A 24,669-nucleotide genomic window follows, 5' to 3' on the forward strand; every position below is an offset into this window, starting at 1 on the left:
CTTTCGACTCCGTCAATCACCACATCCTCATCGGCAGACAACAGTCTTTGTTTCTCAAATGATTGCCTCGCCTGGTTCACCAACTACTGCTCTGATAGAGTTCAGTGTGTCAAATCGGAGGGCCTGTTGTCCAGGCCTCTGGCAGTCTCTATGGAGGTGCCACAGGGTTCAATTCTTGGGCCAACTCTCTTCTCTGTATACATCAATGATGTCGCTCTTGCTGCTGGTGATTCTCTGATCCACCTCTACGCAGACGACACCATTCTGTATACTTCTGGCCCTTCTTTGGACACTTAACAACCCTCCAGACGAGTTTCAATGCCATACAACTCTCCTTCTGTGGCCTCCAACTGCTCTTAAATACAAGTAAAACTAAATGCATGCTCTTCAACCGATCGCTGCCTGCACCTGCCCGCCCGTCCAGTATCACCAGTCTGGACGGTTCGGACTTAGAATATGTGGTCAACTACAAATACCTAGGTGTCTGGCTAGACTGTAAACTCTCCTTCCAGACTCACATCAAACATCTCCAATCCAAAGTTAAATCTAGAATTGGCTTCCTATTTCGCAACAAAGCATTCTTCACTCATGCTGCCAAACATACCCTCGTAAAACGGACCATCCTACCAATCCTCGACTTTGGTGATGTCATTTACAAAATAGCCTCCAATACCCTACTCAATAAATTGGATGCAGTCTATCACAGTGCCATCCGTTTTGTCACCTAAGCCCCATATACTACCCACCACTGCAACCTGTACGCTCTCGTTGCCTGGCCCTCGCTTCATATTCGTCACCAAACCCACTGGCTCCAGGTCATCTACAAGACCCTGCTAGGTAAAGTCCCCCCTTATCTCAGCTCGCTGGTCACCATAGCACGCGCTCCAGCACATATATATCTCACTGGTCACCCCCAAAGCCAATTCTTCCTTTGGCCGCCTCTCCTTCCAGTTCTCTGCTGCCAATGACTGGAATGAACTACAAAAATCTCTGAAACTGGAAACACTCATCTCCCTCTCTAGCTTTAAGCACCATCTGTCAGAGCAGCTCACAGATTACTGCACCTGTACATAGCCCATCTATAATTACCCCAAACAACTACCTCTTTCCCTACTGTAATTACTTATTTTGCTCCTTTGCACCCCAGTATTTCTACTTTGCACATTCATCCACTGCAAATCTACCATTCCAGTGTTTCACTTGCATTTACTTCGCCACCATGGCCTATTTATTGCCTTTACCTCCCTTATCTCACCTCATTTGCTCACATTGTATATAGACTTATTTTTCTACTGTATTATTGACTGTTTGTTTTACTCCATGTGTAACTGTGTTGTTGTATGTGTTGAACTACTTTGCTTTATCTTGGCCAGGTCGCAGTTGTAAATGATAACTTGTTCTCAACTTGCCTACCTGGTTAAATAAAGGTGAAATAAATAAATAAATAAATGAATAAATATATATATAGGACTTGTTTTACTGTGGATATAGATACTTTTGTACCCGTTTCCTCCAGCATCTTCACAAGGTTCTTTGCTGTTGTTCTGGGATTGATTTGCACTTTTCGCACCAAAGTACATTCATCTCTAGGAGACAGAACGCGTCTCCTTCCTGAGTGGTATGACAGCTGCGTGGTCCCATGGTGTTTACAACTTGCGTACTATTGTTTGTACAGATGAATGTGGTACCTTCAGGCGTTTGGAAATTGTTCCCAAGGATGAACCAGACTTGTGGAGGTCTACAATTGTTTTTCAAAGGTCTTGGCTGATTTCTTTTGATTTTCCCATGATGTCAAGCAAAGAGGCACTGAGTTTGAAGGTAGGCCTTGAAAGGTATTGGCGTGGTCATCACAAAGCACGGACCTCAATCCCATAGAAAATGTGTGGACAGAACTGAAAAAGCGTGTGTGAGCAAGGAGGCCTACAAACCTGACTCAGTTACACCAGCTCTGTCAGGAGGAATGGGCCCAAAAGCTTGGGAAGCTTGTGGAAGGATACCCAAAACGTTTTGACCCAAGTTAAACAACTTAAAGGCAATTCTACCAAACACTCAATTAGTATATGTAAACTTCTGACCCACTGGGAATGTGATGAAAGAAATAAAAGCTGAAATAAATCATTCTCTCTACTATTAGTCTGACATTTCACATTCTTAAAATAAAGTGGTGATCCTAACTGACCTAAGACAGGGAATTTTTACTAGGATTAAATGTCAGGAATTGTGAAAAACTGAGTTTAAATGTATTTGGCTAAGGTGTATGTAAACTTCCGACTTCAACTGTATGTAATATGTGCAAAAGTGCAATCTCACAACTCGTTGAAACCTTCACTCTTGCGCATACATTTAGAAACAAAACATGTTAATTTGGAAAATAACCACTGGAGTTTTTTGAGCGAGAATTAAGAGGACTTTCGAGTAGTAAGACATGTACAAAAGTAACAAATACCATTAATAAGAAGGGGCTAGAAGTGTCTTATATAGTGAGCTACCAAGTGGCTAGGACAGGCAAGCCCCATACTATTGTGGAGGACTTAATTCTTCCTGCTGCCGCGGATATGGCTTAGACAATGCTGGGGGAAAAGGACAAAAAAACTATACAGACAAAATCAAATCACATTTTATTGGTCACATACACATGGTTAGCAGATGTTAATGCGAGTGTAGCGAAATGCTTGTGCTTCTAGTTCCGACTGTGCAGTAATATCTAACAAGTAATCTAACAATTTCACAACAACTACCTTACACACACAAGTGTAAAGGAATGAATAAGAATATGTACATATAAATATATGGATGAGCGATGGCTGAACGGCATAGGCAAGATGCAGTAGATGGCATAGAGTACAGTATATACATATGAGATGAGTAATGTAGGGTATGTAAACATTATATAAAGTGCCATTGTTTAAAGTCACTAGTGATACATTTATTACATCCAATTTTTTATTATTAAAGTGGCTAGAGATTTGAGTCAGTATGTTGGCAGCAGCCACTCAATGTTAGTGTTGGCTGTTTAACAGTCTGATGGCCTTGAGATAGAAGCTGTTTTTCAGTCTCTCAGTCCTAGCTTTGATGCACCTGTACTGACCTTGCCTTCTGGATGACAGCAGGGTGAACAGGCAGTGGCTCGGGTGGTTGTTGTCCTTGATGATCTTTTTGGCCTTCCTGTGACATCGGGTGGTGTAGGGGTCCTGGAGGGAAGGTAGTTTGCCCCCGGTGATGCGTTGTGCAGACCTCACTACCCTCTGGAGAGCCTTACGGTTGTGGGCGGAGCAGTTGCCGTACCAGGCGGTGATACAGCCCGACAGGATGCTCTCGATTGTGCATCTGTAAATGTTTGTGAGTGTTTTTGGTGACAAGCCGAATTTCTTCAGCCTCCTGAGGTTGAAGAGGCGCTGCTGCGCCTACTTCACCACGCTGTCTGTGTGGGTGGACCATTTCAGTTTGTCCATGATGTGTACGCCAACGAACTTAAAACTTTCCACTTCTGTCTCATCGATGTGGATAGGGGGATGCTCCCTCTGCTGTTTCCTGAAGTCCACGATCATCTCCTTTGTTTTGTTGACTATGAGTGTTAACTCGAAATGACACAACGACAAGGTTCCGGTTTAACAAAGTTTACTATACCATATGAACACACTACAAGGTAGCCATTGCACTCTCGGCTAGGTCCATCAACGAACAGAAGTCCTGCGCAGGCGCACTCTTGACTGAGTTTTAGCCCCGTAATAACAGAAATATAGGGATACTTAAAACATGAACTTAACATGAACTCCCCCTTTTCTTTAAAGACAAATTAAACATCAACAACATAATTAAATGTCCAAGTATTATTCAAGTTCCCCATTACTAATGGGTTGTGTGACAGTTTTTATTTGTATTACTCAAGCTGCCACTTTCCATTACTGAGAGCCTGTAGGAGCACAAGACCGGATGCTCCTTTTTCAGTCAGACAGTCAGCAAGCTGTTCCTTTGTGGTCGACCACAGAATCCGCTGGATTCTCTGTGCTTGAATAAGTTCCTTGATGCTGCTAATCTCAATACGAAGTATTTTCTCTGTGACAGACTTGGTTGACTTCAAAGCATCAACTAATGAGTAGTTGTCAGTGACACAAACTACAGGTAGAATGTGCCGTTTTGTCTCACCAGTGGTAAGCTCTGAGAACAGAGTTGCAAGAAAGATCGCATTGTCAATTCCATCCGCAAGAGCAAGTGTTTCTCCAGCAAGTGTGCTTCGGAAAACCCTTCTGATCCTTTTTGACTACCAACAGATAGGTGAGAATCTTCCTCCTTCACCCATTAACACGATTAGATGTCCACCTTGTGTGCCTCCATCTGTAAGGTTCCCTAGCGAAGCATCACTGAAGACAACTAGTTTCAAAGAGTCATCTTTTCCAACATGCTGAAACTTTAAAGTCACTTGTTGTGATTTCAGTTTACGAACAACTTTGTTTGCCTCATGAATGGTTTGTACAGTGGCGTGTTTTGTGTTCGATGCCAAGTTGCAACCATCAAACATTACATCAGGTCTACTCTGTCTAGCAACCCATAAAATTTGTCCTATCTTTGACCTCAATTGATCAGCTTCAATTCCACAGAGGGGAATTCCTTTGTACGGCTCTTGAAGAATCCATGTGGATCGGTTGAAGATTCTTGATATAGCTCTCCTGTTGCATCAGTATTGTTCCATCAACTGTAATAAACTCTATGCCAACATAACAAAAATGATCATGCTCCTCACGGCCGACCTGGAAAACAGCTTTGAGGTGTTGAATCACAGTTGTAGCAAAGGTCTGTGAGCCACCCCAGATGAAGTCATCAACATGACAGGCAAGTACTCCAGTCACATCGCTGTCTTGATCAAGCCAATAGAAGACTGCAGGATCCACTTGTGACAGTTTTCCACCTGTATTCAGCATTGTTGCCTTGACTTTGTTGTACCAGTAGAGTGATGCATCTGCCAGTCCATACACACACTTTTTTAGTTTCCAAAGTGTTCCTTCGCATTTAACTTCAGGCGGAGGTCGGATGTGAATGTCCCTTGACAGCTCTGTTGCCTGCAAAAATGCAGATTTGATGTCTATGGAATTAAGTTTCCATTTTTTCTGGCAGATCACTGTCATCAGCAATCTGAGTGACTCTGAGGCGCATGTCGGTGAGTCTTTTGGGAGTTGTTTAGCAGCCAGCTCCTCAAAACCTCTAGCCACTAGACGTGCTTTAGGCACTATTCCAGTTAAGGATTCTTTAAGGGTACACACCCACCTTTTGAGACACATTTTTGGCCAATGTCTTTAACTTCCTCAAAACACTCAATTTTTCTTCCAATTACTGAGCTCATCTAGCTTAGCTGAGTCAAATGACACGTCCTTTGTTTCAAGTACATCATTTTGAATGTCATTCTGTTTTTCTCAATTTTCCATTGGTTCACTTCTGAGATTATCTACAAGTGACAGGTCAGCTGACCCTGTTGTACCAGAAAGTGTAACTGGTTCAGAGTACTGCAAGTTGTACCAGTTCTGGTGTTTTCCTTTGGCTTTTCCTGCTCGTCCAATGACAGTTGCTGTATGTGGAATACCACTTTCTCTGTCCATGTATTTAACAGTTTGTCCAGTTTTCAGATTGGAACATCCATGTTGTCTTAACACGTGGCTGTTGTTGAATGTTTTCCTCATTTGAACCCTCAACAGTATTATCTGTGGCATGTTTGAAGGTCTCTGCTTCATTTCCTGTGTCAGTTTCAGTGTCCATATCATTGGATGTGACATCTGGTAGGTTTGTGTCTGTTACTGTCTCCTTTTCATTAGGATGATTCTCAGCAACAGCCCCTCTATCTTGTTGATCATTTACTTTCCGCAATCTTGAGTGATGCACCCTGACAATGGTGCCTCCGTGCCTCACAAATATCACCACACCATCTTGGCCAATGACTACTCCCGGTCCTTTCCACTCTTGACAGTCAACTCGTTTGTAGTACACTTTGTTTTCAGTCTCGTACTTCTCATCGGTGGGTCGAAGCTGTTTACGCAGAGCCCTGCAAATTCTTTCTGAGCACTCTGCTTCAGTGAACGCTTTTCTCGCTGCATGTAGTGCTGAAAGGTGCTGTCAGACCCATGCACTCACACTGGCCCCTTCTAGTGCTGGTGGCTTGTCACCAGTACAGAGGGAAGATTAGGGTTCTGCCCGAACACTAGTTGGTATGGGCTGTAACCATGAACATTGTGCATTGAGTTTTTTTGCCATCAAAGTACAATCTAGGGCTGTGTTCCAGTCACATCCATTGTCTTGCTTCACTTTCAGCATGATCTCTGTGAGTGTTTGATTATGTCTCTCCAGAAGTCCATTGCTCTATGGACTGTATGCAGCAGTTGTCTTTACTTCCATGTTGAATTTCTCTGCCATTTCTCTCATTTCATTATTATTGAATTCTCTTCCATTGTCACTGTACCATTTCTGGGTTGGCCATGCACACTTACCCAGGAATGAATGAAGTGCTTGACGATTTCACTGGGCTTCTTTGTATTCACAATGCTTCCAGCGCTAAAGCGTGTGAAGTGGTCGATTATGTGAAGGTACCACACACTTGGTGCCAACTCATGTAGCTCTACAGCCACTGTTTCATTGTATTTGGAAGCTAGTGGCAAACCAACAGCTGGTTTGGGCTTAGGTTTACTGTATTTTTGACATGTCTCACAACTGTTAACTATCTGCTGTAGAATGGAAATACTCTCATCATCATTATTCCCTGAACTGCTGAGTAACTTCTGAAGTCTGTCAACTGTAGCATGTCCAAACTGTTTGTGAAGCTTTAACAATACTTTGTGTTTTTCTTTTGTGTTCATGTTCTCTGTGTCCGTCAGAATCTCATTTTTGCATGGACTCTGTGTGATGTCTGTCTAAAATGTTTACACAATAGTGGCCTGAGGTAGTAAGTTCAAGAGTCACTGGTTTGTCATTTTTTATGTCTAGTACAGCCCCTGCCTTTTTGAGGGAAGCTTTGCTTAATAGTAAGGGGATATCTGTAGGGACCACCTCTGTTTCAATGTGACACTTAGTCTGACCAATTTTTGCTGGTATCTTAACTTGCTTGGTAGAATGGACAATTCTCCCATCTCCAAATTTGAAAGCTCTGTTGCTTGGTTTGTCAATCATATTTTGTACTTCTTTCATATTTAGTTCACTGACATAGCTATCAAGCCATTTTGCACCACACACTGTCCGTGTACATGCAATATCAATCACAGCAGATCCTAAGGATTCAACTATAAAAATCTCAGTATCAGAAGCAGATTCATTTGAAAACAGTGTAATGTTACACTGCTCTATATCTGTGTTTACATTTTCCTGTTAGTTTAACTTGTTCATTTTTATGAGGACAGTCTTTAACCCAATGGTAAGGGCTATGACAAATCGCACATTCTGATCTCCTTCCATATTTGTCCAGTGGATTTGTGCCGGGAAATGGCGCCCTCTTCTGGTTGTCTTGAGAAAATTACTTTTTGCCGCCTTTTCTCTGCTGCTCAGTGTAATATGCTGCGTTACTCACTTGCATTCCATCTGTTATTGGCGCGACAGACGTCTTTTCACCAAAAATTATTTTTAGTACCAACTTCATTGATGCAAAAGTCAGTACAGTACAAGCAGTCAAAGCCAACTGTTTCTCCCTACCATTTAGACAGGCAGTATCGAGCAACTTGAAAGCTAACACTGCATCCGGGAGAACCATGTCGTACTTGCGCATCCTATTGTACCTCTGTTCGAAATCAATGATGTAGTCCGTCATTGCAACCGAAATATCTCTCGTAACACTGTCAAAGTTTGAATATGCCTCGTAGGCACGGTCTTTCACTTCTTTAAGAAATACAGAATCCAGTGCTCTGATCAAAGTTCCCATACCATCATCATTGTTCAAATCCTCAACGGATATTTCCAGTGCTGTATCTCTCGCTCTTCCCTCGACCGATAATACCACCGCAAGTGCTTGCTTTTTCACGTCCAGATTAGTAACCCGTGTCCATATTCCAAGTTCATTTTTCCAACTTTCGTACGACCTCTTCTCGTCGAAGCGAGGTGGCACATTGTAGTTATTAGCCATCCTCTACTACAAATGTTAACTCGAAATGACACAACGACAAGGTTCCAGTTTAACAAAGTTTACTATACCATATGAACACACTACAAGGTAGCCATTGCACTCTCGGCTAGGTCCATCAACGAACAGACGTCCTGCGCAGGCGCACTCTTGACTGAGTGATAGCCCCGTAATAACAGAAATATAGGGATACTTAAAACATGAACTTAACAATGAGTGTGAGGTTATTTTCCTGACACCACACTCCGAGGGCCCTCACCTCCTCCCTGTAGGCCGTCTCGTCATTGTTGGTAATCAGGCCCACTACTGTTGTGTCGTCTGCAAACGTGATGATTGAGTTGGAGGCGTGCATGGCCACGCCGTCATGGGTGAACAGGGAGTACAGGAGAGGGGCTGAGAACGCACCCTTGTGGGGCCCAAGTGTTGAGGATCAGCAGGGTGGAGATGTTGTTTACTACCCTCACCCCCTGGGGGCTGCCCGTCAGAAAGTCCAGGACCCAGTTGCACAGGGCGTGATCGAGACCCAGTCTCTCGAGCTTAATGACGAGTTGAGGGTACTATGGTGTTAAATGCTGAGCTGTAATCGATGAACTGCATTTTTACATAGGCATTCCTCTTGTCCAGATGGGTTAGGGCAGTGTGCAGTGTGATTGCGTCGTCTGTGGACCTATTGGGGCGGTAAGCAAATTGGAGTGGGTCTAGGGTGTCAGGTAGGGTAGAGGTGATATGATCCTTGACTAGTCTCTCAAAGCACTTCATGAGGACGGAAGTGAGTGCTATGGGGCGATAGTCATTTAGCTCAGTTACCTTAGCTTTCTTGGGAACAGGAACAATGGTGGCCCTCTTGAAGCATGTGGGAACAGCAGACTGGGATATTGATTGATTGAATATGTCCGTAAACACACCGCCCAGCTGGTCTGCGCATGCTCTGAGGACGCGGCTAGGGATGCCATCTGGGCCGGCAGCCTTGCGAGGGTTAACACGTTTAAATGTTTTACTCACGGTGGCTGCGGTGAAGGAGAGCCCGCAGGTTTTGGTAGTGGGCCATGTCAGTGGCACTGTATTGTCCTCAAAGCGAGCAAAGAAGTTGGGAGCAAGACGTCGATGTCCGCGACAGGGATGGTTTTCTTTTTGTAATCCGTGATTGACTGTAGAGCCTGCCACATACATCTTGTGTCTGAGCCGTTGTATTGCGACTCTACTTTGTCTCTATACTGACGCTTAACTTGTTTGATTGCCTTGCGGATGGAATAGCTACACTGTTTGTATTCGGTCATGTTTCCGGCCGCCTTGCCATGATTAAAAGCAGTGGTTTGCGCTTTCAGTTTTGCTGTGATGCTACCATAAATCCACAGTTTCTGGTTGGGGAAGGTTTTAATAGTCACCGTGTGTACATCACTGATGCACTTGCTAATAAACTCGCTCACCGAATCAGCGTATACATCAATGTTGTTGTCTGAGGCTATCTGGAACATATCCCAGACCACATGATCGAAGCAATTTTGAAGCGTGGATTCAGATTGGTTGGACCAGCGTTGACCAGACCTGAGCTCGGGCATTCCCTGTTTTAGTTTCTGTCTATAGACTGAGAGCAACAAAATGGAGTCGTGGTCAGATTTGCCGAAAGGAGGGCGAGGGAGGGGTTTATATGCGTCGCAGAAGTTAGAGTAGCAATGATCCAGAATGCTGCCAGCCCGGGTTGCACATTCGATATGCTGATCAAATTTAGAGAGCCTCGTTTTCAGACTAGCCTTGTTAAAATCCCCAGCTACAATAAATGCAGCCTCAGGATGTGGTTTCCAGTTTACATAGAGTCCAATGAAGTTCTTTCAGGGCCGTCGAGGTGTCTGCTTGGGGGGGGGATATACACGGCTGTGATTATAATCGAAGAGCTCTTGGTAGATAATGCGGTCGGCATTTGATTGTAAGGAACTCTAGGTCAGGTGAACAAAAGGACTTGAGTTCCTGTATGTAATTATGATCAGCAGGGTGAGCGAGGAATGCGAAGCGAGGCGACACTCTCTGTCGGCGCCAACAACTCCCTATGCCTTCATTAACAACACTGTTTCACGACGCATCAGTGACATGGCATACAAGCCAGATTATTCCATGTGTTACAGCTGGATGAGTCAGACGTGGCAGGCCTGGCACAGCTCCTGGTATATGTCCGTTACGTTTATGGGGGGTCAATTAAGGAAGACATCCTCTTCTGCAAACCACTGGAAACCAGGACAACAGGAGAGGATATTTTTAAAGTACTGGACAGCTTTGTGACAAATGGACTTCGGTGGTCAAGATGTGTTGGTACTGATGGCGCAAAAGCCATGAAAGGGAGACATAGTGGAGTGGTAATGCGATGCAAGCAGTTGCTCCCGACGCCACCTGGGTACACTGCAAGCATCCACGAGAGGCTCTTGCTGCCAAGGGAATGCCTGACAGCTTGAAAGATGTTTTGGACACTACAGTGAAAATGCTTAACTTTGTTAAAGCAAGGCCCCTGAACTCTCGTGTATCTTCTGCACTATGCAATGATATGGGCGCTGGTTATCAAGGGGCAAAGTGTTGACATGAGCTTAAAGTTTTCTTTACTGACCATCATTTTCACTTGTCTGACCGCTTGCATGATTTTCAATGTGCGGAACAAAATTGAGGCTATGATTAAGAGAAGCTCTTCTCTGTCTGATTTAACAAGGACAACACACAGGTCTTTCCATCATTGTATGATTTTTTATGTGTGCAAATGAACTCAAACTTACGAACAATGTCAAATGTGATATAGCGAAACACCTGAGTGAGTTGGGTGCGCAATTACGCAGGTACTTTCCCGAAATGGATGACACAAACAACTGGATTCGTTATCCCTTTCATGCCCTGCCTCCAGTCCACTTACTGATATCTGAACAAGAGAGCCTCATCAAAATTGCAACAAGCGGTTCTTTGAAAATTCACTTTAAAATCAGAAGCCACTGTCAGATTTCTGGATTGGGCTGTGCTCAGAGTATCCTGCCTTGGCAAATCGCGCAGTTAAGACACTGATGCCCTTTGCAACCACGTACCTATGTGAGAGTGGATTCTCGAGCCTTACTAGCATGAAAACTAAATACAGGCACAGACACTCTCTCCAATACAACCCACCATTGCAGAGTTATGTGCATCCTTTCAAGCACACCCTTCTCATTAACCTGTGGTGAGTTATTCACCATTTTTGATGAACAAATAAGGTTTTACATATAAGATGGCTAAATAAAGTGCAAAATTATTGATTATTATTATATTATTATTTGTGCCCTGGTCCTTTAAGAGCTCTTTGTTACTTCCCACGAGCCGGGTTGTGACAAAAACTCACACTCATGTTTAATAAATGTATGTGTGTGGCAGGCTTACAATGATGGCAAAAAACAACATTTGAGAGAGTGCGCTGACCCTGGTGCAAGAGGAGGTACGCAGCTGGAGGTTGAATGTTTCAAGGGGTACGGGACTATAAAAATTCTGGGAACCACTGACCTAGACTATCTAGACCAATTGGGCTGATCATTCTGACTGACTGGCAAAACTTTAGATCAAGAGTAATTCAGCATCTCAACCTATTCTGTGAGATACAATTGAATATTATGTACCAAAATCTCAAGTCCCCATCCATGGAGAAAAGAAAAACATTTCATTAGCAACGTAACCGAATATAGCAGCAATGTCTGGTCTCCTGGAGTCCCTAGTAGTGATTAACTGAAACAATGGGCAGGTTGATCATGAATGGTGAAGTGCTGAACGTTAAATCTATTCATGTGAGTTAAGCTCGAGAACGAGTCGTTTCTTGGAGTGATAATTGCCTCAATTTGAGCACTGTGACATGAGTGTCTGTCAATCACTTAAGGCCTTCACTGTTTTTCAAGCACCCGGAATGTCGCTTGAGTGAAGAGGCACGAGAAGGACACTAGGACAGATTCAGAGACACACACACACAGACGAATATCAATGTGAAACTTAAAATAGTACCTTCTCCAGCGAATAGCTCCTCTGCTCTCAAGAGAAGGCTCTGTTCATGCAGGCTATTCCTAATGAAACACCTGCACTGTCAGTCTGTTAAGACCCCCCCCATTGATTCCTTATACACCATAAACATATCTTTTCCTTTCAAAACGTCTCAGTTTAGAGTCTGCGACGCATTTAGATCAGCAATTTCGGGTCTTGATTTACACAGGCTATGCCGTGATTGTTCATAATTAGCTATCTGTAATGAACAGGAGGTGGATCTGGCAGGGTACCTGTTTTGAATGATGAAAAGGACGCTAAGTCTCTAACTTGAGCTATTTGCACACTAATCATTACTTAGCGAAGACCAGGTCGTTCTTGTGCTCATTCTAAAAAGGTAACCTATAAGGAGGCCAACGCTAATGAAAAATTCAAAGCCGGTGTTGAGTTAAAAAAAAGGTCCCTGGTTTGGAGTTGGAAGGCTGGCAGTTCCATTCAGTTGATGAATAAGCCACGCTTGTTTTGGAAAATGAGAACAAGCAGCACAACACAGTCCTACCCATTTACAATGAGCAACTGGTACTACTCAACAATGCTCTACACATCCCTTTTTAAAAAACAATATCTCTGCATTTCAACAAGGTCAATTATGTGCTTCAATGTGGACTCTCAAGAGAGCACTAATGTCTATCCATTGCCATTCAAGTATTACACCGTGACCATGTAATTACACTGCTGCTAATTACAATGATTGAATGGATGTTGTTGGCTATAATAATACGGTCATACTCTCGCGGGAACTCGTAGGGGGATCTGATTAAGGTGAAGAGATATGACAGGGCAGCGCTCTGAATATGTACTTCGTAACTGATAGTGATGGAAGTTAAGTTAAACGTGACTACTATGGGAAGGTAGGGATTATTGCAGTTGCTGGGAAGAACATTGTAAAGCCTGGGGCTTATTCTACGCAGTGACCGCTCGCAAAAATGTAATGTGTGTAGTAGGGCCGCACAATTCATCAAATTCACATCGAAATCGCAATATTGACATGCACAATATCCATACTGCAAGAGATCCATAATCGCACACATTAAAACACCACTATGCCACGTGAAACATCCGTTTTTCTAGTTTACTCTGTCATCTCATTACCCTCACCTCTTGTGGCTGCTTCCCAAACACATCAAGTTCCACCCCCTCTCAATCAAGCAGCGCAGTTCCTCCTCACTGTTAGATTCACTAGAAGCTGTTCTATTAAGACAAAAGCTGTTCTGTTCGGTCAAATGCAGTAAACAAATTGTTCCAAAAAAGAACGATGCTGCTTTCCACTTTGCTTCTATTTCAATGATTCCAACAATTCGCCCAAGTGTTTTGATCTACAGGTAACTGCCAAAATAAAGAAAACACTTGAGTAAATGAGGGATACAAAGTATATTGAAAGAAAGCGCTTCCACGTAGGTGTGGTTCCTGAGTTAATTAATAAGCAAGTAATATCCCAACATGCTTACGGTCATGTATAAAAATGCCCAGTTGCCCATTATTTTGGCTACCATGGCTAGATGAAGAGATCTCAGTGATTTGAAATAGGGGTCTCAAAGGAGCATAGGGGGTTTAAAGGATGTGTGTGTGTGCGTGTGTGTGTGTCTCTCAGGCTGCGTTTACACAGGCAGCCCAATTCTGATCTTTTTTTGACTAATTGGTCTTTTGACCGATCTCATGCGATTGATCAAAGGGCCAATTAATGGAAAAAAGATCAGAATTAGGCTGCATGTGTAAATGCAGCCTTTGTCAGCAGATCTCAACCCAATTGAACACTTACGGGAGATTCTAGAGCGACGCCTGAGACAACGTTTTCAACCACCATCAACAAAACATCAAATGATTGAATTTCTCATGGACGTTTCAGACACTTGTAGAATCTATGCTAAGGCGCATTTAAGCTGTTCTGGCTCGTGGTGGCCCAAAGCCCTATTAAAAAGGCACACATCACACCGAATGTGGATCTAGCGTTCATCTACCGATCGTTCAGCACACTGTTTTAGGGACCACCCGCTGTAGATGTCTGACTGCCGACATTTTTGTTTGATTTTACATGTAAAATTGGTGCGCACTAGGTTCGCAAATTACGGCTGGCACTGGGTTCAGAGGTGCTAAGTACTCTCGGCTGCCACGTTGTATAAATGATTGGAGACAAGCGCAGGAATACGTAATAGCGGGTTTTAATACTCCACCAAAAAATACAACATGCCATGAAAGGCATGGGGACAAAGATCAAAACAAACACAGGGATGCAACGCAAAACAAAAGAGCAAGGTTAAACCTATAATAATTACACAGGATGAGGCCCATAATAATAAGTACACAATACACGGAGAACGAAAGCCGAAACAACGAAGCACAGGTACTCACAAGACCAACGGACATGTAAACAATAACCGACCAGACAATGGTGAACAGAGGGCACATGTATACAATTACTAAATCAGGGGGAATGGGACACCTAGCGGCCGGTGAAGTAGACCTCCAGAACTGGTGCACGGAAAGAGCACAAAACTGGTACACGGAAATGGACAAAGATCGTACTTTTTGGAGAAATGTCCTCTGGTCTGATGAAACAAAGATAGAACTGTTAGACCATAATGACCATCGTTATGTTTGGAGGAAAAAGGGGGACGCTTGCAAGACGAAGAACACCATCCCAACAGTTAAGCACGGAGGTGGCAGCATCATGTTGTCGGGGTGCTTTGCCGCAGGAGGGACTGGTGCACTTCACAAAATAGATAGCTACATGAGGAAGGAAAAGTATGTGGATATATTGAAGCAACGTCTCAAGACATCAGTCAGGAAGTCACAAATGGGTCTTCCAAATGGACAATGACCCCAAGCATTCTTCCAAAGTTGTGGCAAAATGGCTTAAGGACAACAAAGTCAAGGTTTTGGAGTGGCCATCACAAAGCCCTGACCTCAATCCTATAGAAAATGTGTGGGCAGAACTGAAAAAGCGTGTGCGAGCAAGGAGGCCTACAAACCTGACTCAGTTACACCAGCTCTGTCAGGAGGAATGGGCCAAAATTCACCCAACTTATTGTGGGAAGCTTGTGGAAGGCTACCCAAAACGATTGACCCAGGTTAAACAATGTAAAGGCAATGCTACCAAATACTAATTGAGTGTATGTAAACTTCTGACCACTGGGAATGTGATAAAAGAAATAAAAGCTGAAATAAATCATTCTCCCTACTATTATTCTGACATTTCTTAAAATAAAGTGGTGATCCTAACTGACCTAAAACAGGGATTTTTTTACTAGGATTAAATGTCAGAAATTTTAAAAAACTGAGTTTAAATGTAGTTGGCTAAGGTGTATGTAAACTTCCGACTTCAACTGTAGATGTAATATGGATTCTTATTATAGATGAGATTGAATTTGTTCTAGGCAATATTCAATGTTTTTTAATGTTCCATTGATCTTTTAAAATATTTGATCTTTGTCTGATTCTGCAGTGGGATTGAACCTACAGGTTTTATTTTGTTGCCATTATTACCAAAGACTCTATAAAGCATTATGCTACTTCACAATAATGTATGATATGCAGTCAGGCATCTCAATTAGCCCCCTTGAAAAGCAGTGAGAACGACTGGACCCTTATAAACACCCCTATTGTCTTATTGATGGCATCATGTGATCAAACAGCTTTCATTTTACATTTGATCATTCAAACATGATTCAATTCATGCTTCCCCCCCCCTTTTTATGTCATACTCTCAGGAGCAATGAGCATGGCTCTGGGCGAAGCTCGAAACAGAATGCTCCCTCTCTCAATAGACTAAAACGAATTACCCTATGCTCCCTTGGTTGGATAACAGATGAAGACAGAGCCTGCGCTTTGGCGCCTGTATCAGATCTCACATAATTCCCCATGGCTTCAATACAACATTCTTAAATTCAACTTAAAATGTTCGACCAAGGACACCTGGAGGGAGATTATTGGCTTGTAGAAATATGAACCTTCTCAGTGACTTGGCACTTGACAAATTTGTGAAAGGGAATTCAAGTGCATCCACATCATGGAAAGAAAGGACACATTCACATCTGGGCTGTACAAATCACCTGTAAGGCGATACTAAAAGAGGGGTCTGTTGTTGCAGACTCGCCGAAGGTCGTTGAATAGGAAACTTGTTCCTGGCTGAACCTTGATCTTCTCCCTTCCCCATAGAGGCCCAGGGTTTCCATGACAACCTGTGTGTGATTTAAACTGCACCTACTAATCTTAGTCAACTCATGAAAAGCTGCTACACTCAAGGGGGTGGGTATTGGTCCCCATCATTTGGTTTAACTCTGGCAAACTGAAGTTTGAAATAAAATTCCCCCATCCCAATGAAAAGAACGATTTGTAAGCCACTAAGTATAGTGTTCTGACCTTCCAAGCAATAGAACATGCACCCAACTAGCTTCTTTGATAAGGACTGTCATTTAACCTTCTTTCATTTAAGCTGTATCCAATTCCATATCTGCAATGTAGACAGTGGATCCCTGTACTCCTGCATTGATTTACTACAATGACTTATTCTCTGTGGGACTATCACTTGCTCTGAGCTCAATAGATGGATCACTACATCATCCACAGATCTAGGGCAAGTTATTCTGATACCTCCAATGGGGAATGCATGGGGACATTCCAGAGACTAAAGCAGAGCGACAGGTAGACTCTCGCTGAATCAGTGGATACAAGCATCGGACTAGAGCCGGGACGATGCCAGAACCGCGATACTCGTTAGTATCGTGCCAAGGAAACAAAACACAAAGCGGTTTTAACTTCTTTAGGAAAACAGCCCTAAGGTTGGAAACAAACATCATTATTTTGTCATCCAGAGTCAACTTTTTTTTTTTTTTTTTTCAAGCTACAGCACACAATATTTGATATCCAGCAGGTTTTTAAAGGACCAAAAAGCTTGGTCTGCTTCGTGTTTTCATTTTTGCCATGGAAAAAAACATTACGGTACTGGTATCGTCCCAGTCCTACTTCTGACAAACTCATGTCAAATGTGGGAAATGAAAGTTCATAATGCAACTCATGAAATGTTTATGAAGCTAAGTTATAACATTACAGGTTCAATTTCATGATGTGCTTTTCCCAAACAAAGGGATGTTTTTCGGCAGTTGCACAATTTAAGCTGCTCAAGTGGTATCACTCTATGACGTAACTGCAAACCCCCAGAAAGCAATACAATCATCCCAATGTCCCCAAGCAATCTCCCTGTATGCCCAATCTCTGAATAGGCAGCATGTAAAATAAATACTTCATATTATAACAGTTTAATTTGTGGAAGCTGAATGATTGGCAATAAGTGTCTGCGTACCTCTGAGCTTGTAAAGCTCGCCATTGAATGAGTTGACGATAAACATGTGTGGTGCCTCATCACTCTGGACAACCGATGCACCAATCAGAGGCAGGGAGCCCCTGGGCTTCTGGCTCTTGCCCTGTTCATGTACAAAGTACTGCAGCTGTCCCAGCTCTGGATCCAGCACAAAGTACCTGTATGAGAGGGTGAGAGAAAAGGGAGGCATAGTGAAAGAGAAAAGAGAAGGGAAAGAGGGGAACAGAGAGGGAAAGATTTTTTTAGGCATTGTTTCTTTATGTCCTCATCATTGTTTAATAATTCTGCTATTACTTTAGCAGTAATTGCAACTGCTAAGTAATACAGTCACGAGACAGAGAAAAAGAGCGCAAGAGACACATGCACACCAGTGAAGGAAGGGGAGGACCATCCTCCTCAGTGAAATGTCATTTGTTTTTAATAGTGAAACACGCATATTATTAGTAGATTTGGATAGAAAACACTCTGAAGTTTTTAAAACTGTTTGAATGATGTCTGTGAGTATAACAGAACTCATATAGCAGGCAAAAACCTGAGACAAAATCCAACCAGGAAGTGGATTGTAGTTTTTCAAGACTGGGCCTATTCAGTATACAGTGACTTAGGGTTCAATTTGCACTTCCTAAGGCTTCCACTAGATGTCAACAGTCTTTAGAACGTGTTTCAGGCTTTTGCAGTCAACAGAGAGCAAACAAGACCTCCTGGAGTTTGATGACCAAGAGAATGACATGGCCTCAATTATGCGCGTTCATGTGAGAGGTAGCTGTGTTCCATAACGTTTGTCAAGACATTGGAATCGTCCGGTTGGAATATTACTAAAGTTTTACGTTAAAAAGGTCCTAAAGATTGATGCTTTACAACGTATGACATGTTTCAACGAACGTAAATATAACTTTTTGTCGTGAAATTTTCGGCGCGCTTCCTACATTTGGAGTAGCTTACTGAACGCGCAAACAACAAGGAGGTATTTGGACATAAATTATGGACTTTATCGAACAAAACAACATTTATTGTGGACCTGGGATGCCTGGAAGTGCCTTCTGATGAAGATCAAAGGTAAGTGAATATTTATAATGCTATTTATGATTTTAGATCACTCCAAAATGGCGGGTATCTGTATTGCTTGATGTCTTTTTCTGAGCGCCGTACTCAAATTATTGCAGTGTGCTTTCCCCGTGAAGCTTTTTTTAAATCTGTCACAGCGGTTGCATAAAGGAGATGTTCATCTATAATTCTTTGAATACCAGTTTAATATTTTATCAACGTTTATGATGAGTATTTTTGTAAATTGTTGTGCTGATTCACCGGCAGTATTGGAGGCAAAATATTTTCTGAACATCACGCGCCAATGTAAAATGCTGTTTTTGGATATAAATATGAATTTTATCGAACAAAACATACATGTATTGTCTAACATTGAGTCCTAGGAGTGTCATCTGATGAAGATCGTCAAAGGTTAGTGCATAATGTTAGCTGAATTTACGTTTTTTGTGACCCCTCTCCTGCTTGGAAAATGGCTGTGTGGTTTTTGTTGTGTTTTCACTGTCCTAACATAATCTAACTTTATGCTTTCGCCGTAAAGCCTTTTTGAAATCGGACAACGTGGTTACATTAAGGAGAAGTGTATCTTAAAAATGGTGTAAAATAGTCGTATGTTTGAGAACTTTGAATTATGACATTTTGTTGTTTTGAATTTGGCGCTCTGATTTTTCACTGGCTGTTGAATAGTGTGAACCGTGGGTGGGACGGTAGCGTCCCACGTAGCCCTGAGAAGTTAATTGTAGAATGTTGTGCTGGACCGCAACTTCTGGTATTAGCAAGGTAGCCACTTGTTGTTCGCCTGTTGAACTTGAACTTCAGTTCATGAAAAGAAATTGCTAGCCAGCTACTAAACCCTGTTGCCCAAAGCTAACGTTATAAGCAGCCAGCTAGCTTCATGAGGCTCGACCCGGACCGGGTTATCTGTTGTGAAGCTAGCCACAATAACGATTAGGCACAATATTGGAATTTGCTGTTTGCCTTCAAAAAGTACCTCTTGAAAGTTATGCAGAAGGTTACAATTAGTGGAATCATGCCATATTTAGACTAGATAATGTCAAACATGGTTGGAATGTGAAGCAATGAAATGGGGTATCAGTTCTCGGTGACACCTACAGAACACAACTGTAAAGAGTTTACACAAATACTAGCATTGTAGCTCTTATCGCAGGACTGTGACTGTGTGAAATCACCTCCCCAGTCAGCATATTGTGTGCATTGACATTCATATGTCACTGTACAGCTTTACCTAAGGATTGGGGATCAATGAAATGGGGTAACAGTCTACTCAATACCCAAGATATTTTTTCCCAATGTCCTCCTCAGAGTTTTCAGACTCCAAAACATCCACTCAGTATTGTTTTTCCTCTGGAATAGTGTTCAATACACATAGGATGACAACAAATGTAGCTCAATTCACAGTTTTAGAGTCCCACAGTAAGAGCTACGAAACTAATGTTCTCTGGGTGTCACTGAGTAGACTGATACCTGTGGATTGTGGATCAATGACAAGGGGTAAGGCTGTACAGTGAAATAGGTATGCCCCCAACGCAATTCTAAAGTCTAATACATCAAGTGTGATTTCAACAGATTTGTTAAAATAACAAATGTTTGTCTTTTGTTGATTTTACATAACATTTCAAACCTGTTTAGCATGACACTTTTATTTTGAAGGCTAACCACAAAGTTCACTATTGTGGCTAGCTTTACACAGATGGGTCTGACCACCATTGATCAAATAAGAACTGTCTTATAAATTAGGGTTATTTTAGATGACACTTAGCTATATAGTTAGCTAGCAACTATAGCTACTGAAACAGATTGTCGTTTTGCTATGTTTTTGGGGAAGAATATTGTTTGCATCATGAGCTAGCTAGCTTTTTTTTTTATGACGAGCACTGTAGGTGCGCAAGTTAACGTTACCAGCATCATAGCATACGTATCGATGAATCGTTGTGACATATGAAATACGAGTGATAGTGTAATCAATGTGTAATAACTACGTAAAACATTCATGAATGCAGTGTTATTTGACATGCATCTTTTTTGACATGCAAAGACCCAAACGGCGTTCCATAGCATACAGCCTATGTGCCCTGTCCATTTGTTCAGGGTAAACTAATTGGTCACGTTGTTTTTATGGTCAATTTGTATGTCAGGAGAAAATGTGAATGCGATGAAATTTGTTTTATATTCAAAATTGGGTTGGCTAGGCTGCCTATACGTTTTTAACCCAAAATGATTAACTGGAAATAATCAATACAACATAGTGATAACAGATGAGTTCATTTTTTATAAAGCCTACAGTTGCATAAGCGTGCATGATGCAAACATGCATAAAGCAAGCTCAGCCCAGTGAGTTCTATTGTCTAGCAGTTGTCTCTGTGAAGAGGAAATCCCCCTCCTAATCTAGTCTAAATATAATTAATATGAACAAGTATAAGGTTGCTGCAGTTTGAAGGGGTTTTCATCCCCCCAGGGCCAGGAGTTTTTTTTCAGAAGTTTTTTTTAAAACCATGTGACCTGATTAGGAAAAACGGGTCCCATCATAGCCCTTATAAAACCTTTTTACAGCTGATTAAATCACTGTCATACCTTAGGGTCCAGAGTTTTCCTGGTTAGGTTAATAGATAAGGGAAAACTCTGTGCCCCAGGGGGTAAAAATTGCCCCACCACTCTGGGACCTAATGGTGCCACCAGTCTGCTTGCAGTTGTCAGTTATGGTCAGGTATGGTCAGGTATGTGGATGATCAGGGCTTTATTCAGGAATGTTTCTTTGATGTGTCAAGTGGGAAAGAGGCACAGTCTGTGTTTGATTGTGTGAATTTTGAAACTTCCGAGTTTAAGTTCATAAAGAAACTTGTTGTTCAAACCTACGATGGCGCAGCTGTAATGTAATGTATCTGCTATTTGTATTTACAGCTAAGTCCCCTGATTAAGAGATGATGACCACTCCACTACCATTGTCAACTCTCTCCTGACATGAACCGAAGCCAGGTCTCATGTGACCGCTCATCCACTGGCACATTGAATGTTTCCTCTCCAAGCACTGTGTACCCCTATCAATTTTCTCTCATTACTGTATGTAGAGTCAATCACATACAGTCACATTATTACACATCAATGATTTTACTCCTTATTTGGACTAACTCATTCTTAGCTCTTTTGTCTGTGCTGTGTTATTGTTTATCTTCCCAGTCAAACCTTGTCAAGCTTATGAACACCTCAACTCATGCTTCATACCCTCCTTCAATCACCGTGGTGATCCCTTCCCAACACGGTGTAAGTAGCCCTCTCATTTCCATTTCTCATCACATTGTATTATAAATAAATGTCTTTATAAAATGCTTTAGGTTAAAATAGTCTGACGATTCTTGAAATACACTTTGTCGTTCCATGCATTCCGCACCTATACCGTGGGTCTCCCATCCTCCTCAATGTTTCCACCACTAAAATTCCTCTCACCTTTCATGCAAATATAGATATTTCACAGGAGCTCTTCATTATAGAAGTTTCAGCCACATTACTGAGCCATATTACTGAGCGCATTAAGAAGAAGTGACATCAACACCTACCCACTAGCTATCCCAAATTACCCAAGAAGGCATTAGAGTGTATAGGTACCTTGAGTGGAGAGGCTGGAGCTCACAGATCGCCAAGTGAAAATTAAACGGAATCAGACAGGTTTGTTACCTTTGATTATTGAATGGCCCCAAGCTTAGGCCTAATTTAATTTCAGTCAGAGCCTGCAACATGACATACACAGAGCAAGTACAGGACACACCCAGTCCTGGCTATGGGACAGTACCAGTTTGTCACCCATTAGGCTGACTTGTCACAACAAAGCATTCATGACATAGACAGTGTGTTACCCTGTTTGGTTGGCCTTTCATTGTATGGCCATCTAGACCCTGAAGTGTTATTACCTGGAGATTCCCTTACTGCTGATCAATCGTCTCTTTCCAAAGTGCGATTAGAGAAGCACCTCTATTGACCAGGCTTTGGGACAAGCTGAGCGAGCACTTACAGGTCAACACCACCCACAGACACAAACCTCCACACTGCTACAACCAGAACAGAAAGCATCATTTTTTTTTTTACTTTTTTTTTTTTTAGTCATTTAGCAGACGCTCTTATCCAGAGCGACTTACAGTAGTGAATGCATACATTTCATTTCATACATTTTTTCTCCGTACTGGTCCCCCGTGGGAATCGAACCCACAACCCTGGCGTTGTAAACACCATGCTCTACCAACTGAGCAACACAGGACCGTCATCATAGACCATTTTCACATTGACGATAGACATTGGAGAGATTCTCGAGAGACATTACTATAGTCTAAACTTACGAAATTCTTACTTTGCAAGTTACTCACCCGACAAATTGCCCCCCCTTTGAGCAGGGCAGTGTAAACTGAATTTTGTTGTTGAGCTCAAAACTCCTACAGTATAAATGTATAGACATTTTCCTTATATTGAGGCTTGCTTTATTTAGTTTTACCTGAAATTGCAGCCTGTTACATTCTGAAATTGTCGCAGTAGCTGCTGGCTGTAATGATCCACATAAAACTATTGAAGCCCATTCCCAGGCACAGTTGTTTTTAAATGTTGATACTACAGATAAATCCAGTTTTAGATAGATCATGTTTTTTCATTTCTACGTGTGGTGATTTCAGAGATGGCACCACAGGTCCCAGAGTGGTGGTGGTGGGGGGGGGGGGGGGGGTGGGGTTGTTTTCCTGGGGCGCAGAGTTTTTCCTGATCTGGTAGGCTAACCTGACCAGGTAAACTTCAGACCCTAGTTGTAGGGGATGACATAGTAATAAATCAACTGTAAAAAATTGACTACAATGGGACCAGCATTTTTCTAATCAGGTCATAAATAAACTACTGGCCCTAGGAAGACCTGTCAAACAAATTATGAGGCAAATCAGTCTAAAAAGTACTTTGTCCCTCTTAATGCTGTCGTGTCTATTTTTATTAAACCAACTCAAAAGTGCTGGGGCAAATGTCAACTCCCTACACATTTACCGGCAGCCCTGCTGTGCTGATTTCTACAATGTGGATTGATGGAAATTGCCACACAATGCTACAAATGAAGAAAAAAAGCCTATGCATGATCTACAGTGCATTTGGAAAATAGACCCTTTGACTTCTTTCACATTTTGTTGCATTACAGCCTTATTCTAAAATGTATTAAATTGTTTTTTTCCCTCCTCAATCTACACACACACAAAAACACACACACAAAACCCCATAATGACAAAGCAAAAACAGATTTTTAAATAACCTAAAATATCACATTTACATAAGTATTCAGACCCTTTACTACTTTGTTGTAGCACCCTTGGCAGCGGTTACTGCCTTGAGTGTTCTTGGGTGTAACACTACAAGCTTGGCACACCTGTATTTGGGGAGTTTCTCCCATTCTTCTTTGCAGATCCTCTCAAGTTCTGTCAGGTTGGATGGAAGAGTCACTACACAGCTATTTTCAGGTCTCTCCAGAGATGTTCGATCGGGTTCAAGTCTGGGCTCTGGCTGGGCCACTCAAGGACATTCAGAGACTTGTCTCGAAGCCACTCCTGTGTTGTCTTGGCTGTGTGCTTAGGGTCGTTGCCCTGTTGGAAGATGAACCTTCACCAGTCTGAGGTCCTGAGCGCTCTGGAGCCGGTTTTCATCAAGGAGCTCTGTACTTTGCTCCGTTCAGCTTTCCCTCAATCCTGACTAGTCTCCCAGTCCCTGCTGCTGAAAAACGTCCTCACAGCATGATGCTGCCACCACCATTCTTCCCCGTAGGGATGGTGCCAGGTTTCCTCCAGATGTGATGCTTGGCCAAAGAGTTAAATCTTGGTTTCATCAGACCAGAGAATCTTGTTTCTCATGGTTTAAGAGTCTTTAGGTGCCTTTTGGCAAACTCCAAGAGGGCGGTCATGTGCCTTTTACTGAGGAGTGGCTTCCGTCTGGCCACTCTACCATTAAGGCCTGATTGGTTGAATGCTGCAGAGATGGTTGTCCTTCTGGAACGTTCTCCCATTTCCACAGAGGAACTCTAGAGCTCTGTCAGAGTGACCATTGAGTTCTTGGTTCCCTCCCTGACCAAGGCTTTTCTCACCTGATTGCTCAGTTTGGCCGGGCGGCCAGCTCTAGAAATAGTCTTGGTGGATCCAAACTTCTTCCATTTAAGAATGATGGAGGC

General features: G+C 42.4%; 1 protein-coding gene across 4 annotated transcripts in view; it reads right to left on the minus strand.

Annotated features, from left to right (window-relative positions):
* Positions 1-24,669, minus strand: part of LOC115173309 (oxysterol-binding protein-related protein 10) — a 124,251-nt gene that overhangs the window by 78,777 nt on the left and 20,805 nt on the right. For 3 of the 4 annotated variants that reach the window (XM_029731293.1, XM_029731294.1, XM_029731295.1), the window contains exon 2: positions 17,418-17,593. In XM_029731293.1, the coding sequence (XP_029587153.1) occupies positions 17,418-17,593 (176 nt within the window). Of the gene's footprint in view, positions 1-17,417; positions 17,594-24,669 lie in introns of those variants that run through there. The other variant, XM_029731296.1, reaches the window with a different exon arrangement.

This window comes from Salmo trutta, chromosome 34 (assembly GCF_901001165.1).
Source record: "Salmo trutta chromosome 34, fSalTru1.1, whole genome shotgun sequence".
NCBI lineage: Eukaryota > Metazoa > Chordata > Actinopteri > Salmoniformes > Salmonidae > Salmo > Salmo trutta.